The sequence below is a fragment of the Branchiostoma belcheri genome, unplaced genomic scaffold, assembly GCF_001625305.1.
Source record: "Branchiostoma belcheri isolate BF01 breed outbred unplaced genomic scaffold, Haploidv18h27 scaffold217, whole genome shotgun sequence".
Taxonomy (NCBI): domain Eukaryota; kingdom Metazoa; phylum Chordata; class Leptocardii; order Amphioxiformes; family Branchiostomatidae; genus Branchiostoma; species Branchiostoma belcheri.
Window position 1 is genome coordinate 154,659 of NW_017803680.1, and position 10,551 is coordinate 165,209.

Genomic DNA, 10,551 nt, shown 5'->3' on the forward strand with positions numbered 1-10,551 from the left:
ACATAATACATTCTGTTTCTATAAAGAGCATTAAAAAACCTCATTTAGGTCAAACCAATTTAATTTGTTGTTCCTCGTATTTGCCCTGTCTATCTTTTTTCTAAATCAACTGCAAAATGCTCATTACTGACAATGAAAGACATATTTTGGCCCCGACGGTTGAAGAAAGTCCTTTTCTTCCTACTTGTTCAAGTTTTTCAATGTAACAATGCAAATTTGTTTCATTAAAACTTCAAAATCTATTGTTTCAATTATAAACCAGCCTGGTTTGTTCACTTCATGGCTCATACTGTCAAATTTCCTGCTATATCCTGGGGTGCCTTGGCCTGTTTTGTTTTTTTATTTCGCCATGCCGCTTCATATTTTTTTCTGAAAAAATCTGAGAAACAACAAATTAAATTGGGGTGGCCTTACACACTTTTTCCTTCATCCAGAGGAATGCTGCTGCCAAGCATTGCAGGAAGCTCCAGATTTGTGATGTAATTTAAGTTCTTTTAATTCAACAATCCCCTCTCTGTCTACCCAAGGCAATTCCCCCATGGTAAATCAATTGCTTTGTTGTTGGCAAGGTGCTGAACATGTCTTGTTAGAGATTAGCAAATTTTGGTGGGCATTTATATAATAGGAAATTTTGAGAGCTATTATCAAAATATGGTACATGCAATTTCTGCACACTTGCTTTTATGAGCTAATATAACTACGGGATCCAAATCCAGCTTGTGGCTGATCGGCCTCTGTGTGCACAATTGTTATAATGGCTGGAATTACAAATGTACAGTGACTTTCCCAATTCATCCACCTTTCTGGCCCTGTACTGACTGAACTTCAAATACAATCCCAGCCATTGACACAGTCATAGAAACCATATTGTATCCGTGGGTGTTTAAAGGCGCTACCAACTGACCCAGCCGATGGGTCAAGACCTTTTAGCCGAGTGGTTAGAGCATTGGCTTGTGGACTGGTGCCCAGGTTTGGTCGTGGGTTTGAACCTCGGCTCGGGACCAGGGGTTTTTATCTGTTTCTACTGCTCACCTCTGTTTCTTACAGTGGTTCCAACACAAGGAATCAAACCCGGGCCTTGGCGGTGAGAGAAAAAAGTTACAATTATCAACCATCGGACCTCTACCTGACCACAGAAACAGACTCTTAGCTCTACATGCGAAAACAGCCATCAGCCTCAAAATGTCCTAACCCAGCCACAACTAACATTGTCAATCAGGAGTCAGGATATCAGATTGTCACCAAAACAAATTGAAGTGCCTTGCCAACAACGTTAAGCAAGAAACTGATTATCCCTGCCAATAATGGGGGCCTGCAAGCCCTTTTCCATAGAGCATAATTGGCCATTTTAATTCTACGTAGAGCGTGAGAGGGACCCCTCTTCACATTTTACGTAGAGGGTATTCGCCGTTTTAATTCTTCGTAATGCCTTGTAGCCACTTAGAATTTATCGTAAAGCGTAATCGAGGGTTTCCGAATTCAGCGTAGAGCGAACTGTTGGGACCCCCCTTGCAGGCCCTCAATAATGCCTTGGATAGACAGAGGGGATTCTAAGTTCAGTTCGCAAAGTTGACAAATGCAACATCCCAGATTTACATTTATTTCCTTCAAAATTTTTTCCATAAGAGTCATGTAGTTGATGGCAACAATAAGAGGGGGTCTGCATGCCCTTTTTAATAAGGCATAATCTGGCCTTTTTTTATAGACAATGGGTCTGGAACGAGCCGTCTGTCAAAAAATAGCGCAGCTTAAAGTTAAACTGGTCAAATTGTTGGTGTAAGTTGTACAAGATTTACTCACAATCAAGGACAATGAGGTCTTGTTGGTGTGCACACACTGAGTGAGATACATACATCAGTTGCCTCTCCACTCAGTGCTGCAACAAACTGACTAGAGGGTCTGCATGCTCTTTTCCGTAAGGCTAGGCGGCCTCTTTATAATTTCCCGTAATTCGTAGGGAAGTCATTTTATTTACCGTTATTCGTAGTGAGGAGGCGAAAATTTAGCGTAAAACGTTGCCAGCCTTCCGGAAATTTAACGTAAAGCGTTGCGGGCCTCCATTAATTTAGCGTAAAGCGTAATCAGGACCCCCCATGCAGACCCTCTGACTACAGTCAGTGTGACAGGACCAGGCTACTTGCAATTCTACCCTTGTCTGTCAGGGGGCGCAGACTGGACTGTTGTTTCCACCAACCTCTAATGAACATACCAGGTCTGCCAGCTTTACGCAACCCATCAAGATTATTAATCGTGGTTGGACATTCTTGCTTCCTAACAATGGAATGTGCATCTTTGGCAATATTTGTACCACAATTCATTCTTTACCAAATTAAACGGTAGATAAATTCTCTCTGCCCTTTCAGCAAAATACGGAATCTGGTGTTGTCAAACGTTGTGCTCTTTTTTTCCTTCAGTCAGATCGCTAGAACTAGTGGTCTGTACTGATTCTCCTTGATTTGTTCAATAAAGCCAGCAGGCTACAGTTGATATATATTGTTGTGAAAGTCTGTACGTTCTCTTGTGCTGCCCGTTACCAATTTTGATACTGCATACTTACCCAGGCGTAGCGAAGACTAGATGATGCATCCCCAGGCCCGTGGAGAAGCGCCCAGTAACTGGTCCCAATTATGCAAATACATATTAATAAGGTTGGCGGTCGACACACATATACTTGTGTATCACATGTACATCTTCACATCGTTGTGATACTTGTATTATTTTGACACCTTTCCTTGGAACTATCGTATTGGCCATAATTGACCATTCTTTCCCGTGTAGGTCAATTCTGTGGACCATGACATGATTTGCATATCATTTGCATACTCGGGTTAAACGAAGGCAATCCCGATGTTGTCGTGTCTGTAACATATTCTGTCATCTGTGTATCCAGATTCCACCTGCAAATGTAGGATCATCACTGCGTCATTCACCACAAGGATGCAGTAAGGGGTTTGGTTGTTCCCGAGGCAGATTTTTGAGCCAGGCACCAACGATACAGACGGAGTGGGGAGGGCCATCGGACCCACCCAAGCTAGCGTAGAAAACATCCACCGCGTTGGTGGGTTCAAATTCCTGTCAGTTTTCCGGTGTCTGAGACGGTAACTTAGGATGGAAATTCCTAACATTGCAGTCATGTAGCTCCAGCATGCGCAGCTGTGTCGTAATCATGGTAAACAGCGCGTCTTTTGGTCAGTTTTTTAGGACCTGGACAAATCTCGCTCACAGGCTGCCGACAAGTTGAGTTCTTATCTCCTGTAATATATGCAGGGCAGCGGAAGCGTCCAGACTAGCCGTGAATATTGTGAGATTGGATCGTGGAGAACCCTGGCCGTTTGTAGTGTTGAGAGTTTGTTGTTTCGCCAGGTTTTATTGTGATTTCATCTGCGGCATTTGAAGCCACCCTGACCTGTTTGATCCAGACGGGAGAAGCTGTGTACGCCGCCCCACAGTGGATTGTCTGGAAGTCTTCAACTGTCCCATGATGTAAACACCCTTCAGAACTGAAGCCACGGGTCCCAACTATGGCAGGAACACGGCAGCACAAAGGCAGGACAGAGGTGAGACTCTTAGGAACTTCTACACCGGCAAGTGGTTGTCTGAAGACCCTAGTTTTGTTCTGGGCTTGTGTGTGTATGTGTGTATGTATGTATGCCTGTGGTACTGTGGGCTGATTTGGGTGGGGAGGGGGGCACCAGGGTCTATGTGTAAGGATATGTGTATGTGTGTGTTTCTATGATATAAACAAAACACGGTATTATGCAGCTTTGCAGAACTTGTACATCGCCCAGTGGTGCTGTGTTGTCTGCGGGACTGGAAGGGGTGCAAAATAGTATGGGTTAAGTGAAGTCTGCAATCTCTGATTACCTTGAATCGTATGGTCCATGTTAAAATTACTATCACCATCAGAAAAAAACAGTACCATACTACTACCATCACTGTTAGTTTGACATATACTATTATAATACAGTTCTTACTAGTATTTAATCAGGGAAAAACTTGTAAGATACCTTCAGATTGAGACGTTTTTACCTTATTGCACAAAAGTCTCCTATATATGTACTTGTGTATTTATGTTTAATTTAAAGTATCAGCGAGTGACAGAAATACAAAATAGAGCCTATAGGCTATACGTACATACGGTATACCGGTAGTATAGGAGAAGTTTGGTCAGGATAAAAATAAATTATGACACGCAACAAAAAGAAAAACTTCATGCTAATGAAACATGACAGATTAGACAGACAGATACATGAAAATGACTGTGGAACAAATTACTGAAAAACTGTCTAAGTCAAGACTTAGTGTAGTAGTAAGATGTAACAAAAGAGAAATGTCCTTATTTTGCTGAGTGACTCCATGCAGATGCCTACTAAACTGCAACTGGCTTGCTTTGGAAACTACTGGCCTGGAAACTACAATTGAAAATGATTTGAATTCTCAGGCAACTTGTATAATAGATAAAATAAAATGTCGTTTTAACTCATGATGTAGATTGGCACTTTAGTAGCTTCATTTGGACGCTGTTTAGTTTCTAGTATACTTAAAATAAAGGCAATTTTGTATATACAGCTTGCATATGCACTTTCGTGCACCAAAAATCAGAGCTGTTCACTTGATTTTTGTCTCTAGTCTAGAAACATAATGTCCTTGTAATGTTGTATTAACCACCTTATAATATAGTATTTGATAATATTCATTTCAGGAACTCTGCAGAATTTTGCAGAGTTTCTGAAATGAACATCATATTTTACATGAGGAATTATGTTTTACGAGAGGAATTTTGCAGAGTTTCTGAAATGAACATTATCAAATACTATAAGGTAGTTATTAAGTTAATACTAATACATGACATTGTAGTATAATTTAATACAACATTCTTTCCCCCATTCTGTATCTGTATAGCCTCTATAACCACCCCACATCTACTAATACTAATAGTAATATGTCTTGTAATACCAATCGATGTACTATCAACTTCAGAATTCAAAACGTTCGAGTCTATGGTTATTTTTATAATATTAGTGTAGCTATTTGTTGTGGTACTGTATGATCAGTTTTATTTGTGCTGAATTTAAAGTTACAAATCGTAAGTTGCAATGTTACAAATCGTAAGTTGCAATGTTACTAGTATGTATAGTGTGGAACAGGCTACCAGGGCTGCATTTCCACCACTGTTTAGCTTACATCGCATCATAGAATATTTATGTTTTAATTCATTGCTGCCGAAATATTGTACCATGTTTAGCATAGTATTGATAACCAAAATAGGTTCCTAAACATGAAAGTATGACATTATTTTCATAATATCATGTTATGAAGATACAGTAATGCAGTAATGTCATAATTTTATGTTTAGGAACCTATTTTGGTTATCAATATTATGCTAAAAATGGTAGAATAATTATGCGATCAAAACACACAACCGCGTCATGTATTTTTTATTTTAAATCTTAGAACCAACAAATCAAATTGGCGAGGCCTTATTTCTGTTACTATGAAATTCTTCCAGTCTCAACTCTACTCCCCAGAGACTGGGCCAGTTTGAGTTTTTGCCCGCTAAAGCACTACTGGTGTGTGAAGGGGGAGAGCAGTACAGAAAAAAGGTTTAAAAGGAGATTCTCTAGTTTGTGATCATGAGAAGAATGTCTTTATGAATATTGCGAAGTTGAAAATCTCACGAAAAAATTAGCCTACACGAGTACATGACCCATAGATTATACCCATGGATGTTATATATGTTCATGGTTGTATAAAATACATGTACCAAATTTTGAAGAAGCCCCGATGTCAACAGTGTTAATAACTTATACTATTACTTGGTGTCACCAAGTAAGTTGGTGAGAATTTCTTGTTTGTTTTCTTGATAATATACAATTGTACATGTACATGTAAGTCTTAGATATATTGTGTCCTCATTTGCCTTGCAAAGCAGTCACCATGGTCTTAGCTGGTGATGCCCGTGCGTCATTACAAAGTTCTGCTATCAGAATCGATACCACTACGAAACTGTCATTTTCGCACATGCACATGTATGTTTAGTGTAACTAGGACAGATTTAGACTAGTGTTGTTATTTCATCAGAAGAGTTGATCAGTTTAAGAGCAGAATTTGAAGTTACAGATGGACAGAATTTTATCTCGGGCTCCAAAAGGACAGGCCAGCTTGGGGAGATCAAGTTTGGCTAAAATGTTCTTTTGGGATCTGAGCTGACCAAAATAGCCCAGGGTGGAGACCTACCCCTACCTCCAGTATTCTCCAAATAACTGGCTGGCACCAACCAAACTGTGTTACAGGGATATCACATACGTTAAGTCCGTATAGACATGATACAAACAATTCTTTGTTGGATCTAGGTCATGAGTGCTACGATTCAACAAAAGTGTAGTACCCTTGGTGTGAAGAAATAGGTTTGAAGAAGTTCTTTTACCCATTGTTTTTACTGGACCATTCAATGGTTTGTTCCTTTTGGTGTCATCTGACACTTGGCTTGGCTTCCAGTGGTGGGGAGGGGCAGGAGAGTGCATGGAGAAAGTCATTGTTTCCAGAGCTTGGGCAGAAAAAAACTCCAGCAGAACTGAGATGTCAGGGTTCAAAGTTTGGATGGAGGTTGTAGAAATGTGGTAGAGAAGGCAGACTGGAGAGCTATGTTGGTAAGTTGTTGTTTATGTGATATGAATATGGATATTTGTCAGGGTTCAACCAATATGAGACCTGCAAAACAGTTCCCAGTCTGACCTATTTTTTTCAGAAACTAAGTTGGTGCTGTCTTTTAATAAGATAGCATAAAATGTGATGTTTCAATGCTGGTCAGATCAGAATATATGGCATTTTAGAACATTGTCAAGGAGCTTTGACTATTCAAGGACACTGTACTACATGTACATATATATATCTGTAGCTTTATGTTTGGGTTATCACCAGAAAAATTATGCATCAAAGGGAAGTTTTCTGTCATTCTTTTACTGTAGTCAAGTTAATCAACCCTATCCCAATATTATTATTAGTGTACTGACTTGTGAGGCAAAAATGTGATGCAGGGCTTGAAATTCATTTTTGGGAATAGGTACACTGGTGCACCCAAACTAAAAAATTAGGTGCACAATTATTTTTGGGTGCACCATATACATGTAAAACAAAACCTTTTTATCGATCTTACTGCTCCTCTTCAAAGCTTGAATTTGAAATGGGAACTAACTTCAAAATCCTTTACACAAGCACTACAACAAAGATTTTATTATTTTTTCCGACCCTTAGATGCCAAGAATATCCTGTATACTATTATACATTTAACAGATATACATGTATTGAAGGTAGATTAGTACACTAGGATACTAGTAGCAGTAGTAGAAATAGTAATTTGCCATACATTGCAATCTTCTTATGCAAAAAACCTGACTTGACTTGACTTTGATATGTACAAAAATACCTACAAAAATATTTGGGTGCACCAGTGCACCCACAGAAAAAAATTGGGTGCAGTGCACTAATATGTATGTATGCACCCAGTATTTCAAGCCCTGAAAATGGTTGCATGTTTTGTATCGTAGGCTGATGCTAAGCTATTTATTGGTCCTTGACTGGACACACATAGCTTGTTTTGGGGCTTTTTCAAACGCTTCAAATCAAGTATGAAGAAAATGTGCTAAGAAACGGCAGTAAATGTCAAAATCAGACAGATTTCCTCCTCCAGAATACCGTAAATCACTTTATATTTGTAGTAGCAAACTTTCTCGGTCTGAGAAAAATGGAACTATGTTCGTGGTGGTGGCAGGTGTAGAAAAAAGAGAGTAGGCAAATTATTTGTGGTACACATGTAATTTTTTTGACAGAAGTTGTGGTACAGAAATGATAATATAAAATATAATATATAGAATATAAAAGTACCGCATCATGATTTACAGTATAACTATTTTTTCGCTGCCCTGGTTGCTTGAGTTCAGCAGTTTTCCAACAGAGGTCATTAACAGGTCATATAGCTGGCTTGGTAAAGGGCCCGTATTTGATTGATATTCAGGCAACAATAATCCAACAATTTCAGACCGTTTCTCAAAAACTAAAAAAATGCTGTTTTACTGTTCATGGATAGTATATATTTTAATACAGGCAACCCGGTAAAGAACAAATCTGACATGAGTAACTGTGTGTGCTGAATTCAGGAGGGATAGGGACAGCTTTAATTTTGTGCTATAGTCTAGATCTACATCATGTCTCTAACAATTGTCTTTTGTACTAATTGTAGGCCAGTTTAGCCTCAGGGTTACTGACTAGTACTAGGTTACTGTTGTGGTTTCTGGTTGAAGTTCAGAACAGTATCAATATTAACTCAAGATTTTTTGGATCATTTAATTTAAGCTAACAAAAGGGTACTAGTACTATATCACCTCGTAAGGGGCAGGTTGACCCAGACCAATACAGTCGACTGATGATGATGATCTTTTACAAAAATGATTTTCGGCCCCAGGCAGCTCTCCTTGGTACTACAGTAGAAATTTCATTTTGGTGTTCGGTATACATGTAGCTGTCACACTTGGGATTATGAGTAACACCAACTTTGGCCTCCTAACAGCTTTCTGTAAAAGTGCAGGAGCATTTTTTTGGCAGATTTTAAGCAAGAGAACTCAAGAAGGGAAAAATGGATTTTGGCTTCATGACTTTTGAAGGAGCAGGTTTTCTATTCCGTGAAAAATTTACATGTGAAATTTTTTTAATGAAAAAAAAAAAGAATATGTTGTGCCAAATCTTAGGCAAATGTGAATTTTGTGATATGATTTTCTATCTGTATAGTCATTTTGACTTGTATGTTCCTTGCAGTCTGGTGCCAAGACAACGATATCCCTGGATGACCCAGCCTCCTGGCCGGGCCCCAGGACAGTCAACCTGAAGAGATGTGGGGACGGCTTCGGCTTCACCTTACGGCATTTCATCGTGTATCCCCCTGACTCTGCTGTACAGGAACATCTACAGGTACGGAACAGAACCAGACACTGGCTAAGTAGTAAAATGTCATTCTTTATTCGAAATTAGAAAAAAACATTGAGCCGTGGTCACGTTGGCCATAACTGTCCGAACATGCAGAGGAACATTAGACACATGAACATTAGACACATGAACATTAGACACATGAACATTAGACACATGACATTGTAATACATTGCATCAAGACATGTAATATTGCACAGTTTCCCTTAAATTTTGCACAGTTTTCCTTACAATCATTAGAAGAACTTGTTAAACTTGTAAGGTTCCGCTTCTATTATTGATTGTGTGCGAGATGACGTAACTCTGTTCTTACAAGCTTACTCTTGTTATTTGGGGATTTTCTTTTACACAACCTTCTCTCACCTTGGTTGCATTTTGATGAGAATTATCTACGAGTGTGGACAGTGTGGCCCATTACAGTTTATATCATCAATTAAAAAAGAATGGCTACAGTGGAACCTGTTAATGGGGGGCTAGAAAATTTGCATGACAAGGGAAAAATGTGAACATGTGAAAAATCCTCAGATAAGTTTTGAGTCTGAGTTTTATTTAGATCAACAATTAGCCTCATAAGAGGCTATTCTTCCTGTCATCTACACATTACATTCATATATACATAAATGTATTACAATTGAAGAGGAATGTACAAAAACATTACAATAGTAAGGTACTAGTAAGGTGTTTCACCTGCATGTGTTTTCCATTGTATGGCAAAGCGAGTATTAGTTAGTAAGGAGATTTTAATATGGTACTCCCGACATGATGATGATGATGATGAATATGGTACTCAAATGAGCCGATTTCTGCAGAAATGATGATGATGCATGTTAGAAATGAGGAAGTTGTAAACCTGTCGTTGTTGTGTTGTACAGTATGAAGCAGGAGGGGCTCCACCAGAAGACACTGAAGGTGAGAACTGACAACTCTAGACCTGTACTAAGGCCACACCAATTTAATTTGTTGGTTCTCAGATTTTTTCAGGAAAAATATGAAGCGACAGGGCGAAAAAAAATAAAAATAAAAACAGGCCTAGGCATCATATCATGGCCCAAAATGGTACGATAGGAGCCATGAAATCAACACACCAGGCTGGTTCAAAATTTAAACAACAAATTTTTAACTGTTAATGATACCATTGCATAAACAATGGAATAACTGTAACAACTGGGAAGAAACTTAGGACTGTTTTCAACTGTTCGGGGCAAAATATGAGCATTTTGCAGTTGATTCTGAATTTTTTTTTTTTTTGCAAATCAGAACAGAAAAGAAGAGGCGAATCCGAGAACCAACAAATTACATGTAAATTGGTGTGGCCTAACTGTGTTATGATAAGGCCACACTAATTTAATTTCTTGGTTAACGGATTCATCTGCTTCATTTTTTTCTGATTTGCAAAAAAGAAAAAGATTCTGGTCCAGATTCAACTGCAAAATGCTCATATTTTGCCCTGAACAATTGAAAACAGTCCTTTTCTTCCTAGTTGTTACAGTTATTCCATCTTTCAATGCAGTGGTATCATTAAAAGTTCAGAATTCATTGTTCAAATTTTGAACCAGCCTGGTGTGTTGACTG

At 38.8% G+C, this 10,551-nt stretch overlaps 1 protein-coding gene across 1 annotated transcript in view; it reads left to right on the forward strand.

The window, feature by feature from the left end:
• Window positions 1-2,656: 2,656 nt before the first annotated feature.
• Window positions 2,657-10,551, forward strand: part of LOC109470029 (rho GTPase-activating protein 21-A-like) — a gene marked incomplete at its 3' end in the record, with an annotated part of 50,302 nt that continues 42,407 nt past the window's right edge. Inside the window, exons 1-4 of the mRNA XM_019768805.1 lie at window positions 2,657-2,942; window positions 3,364-3,557; window positions 8,812-8,964; window positions 9,852-9,888. Coding sequence (XP_019624364.1) covers window positions 3,522-3,557; window positions 8,812-8,964; window positions 9,852-9,888 — 226 coding nt within the window. The remainder of the gene's footprint in view (window positions 2,943-3,363; window positions 3,558-8,811; window positions 8,965-9,851; window positions 9,889-10,551) is intronic.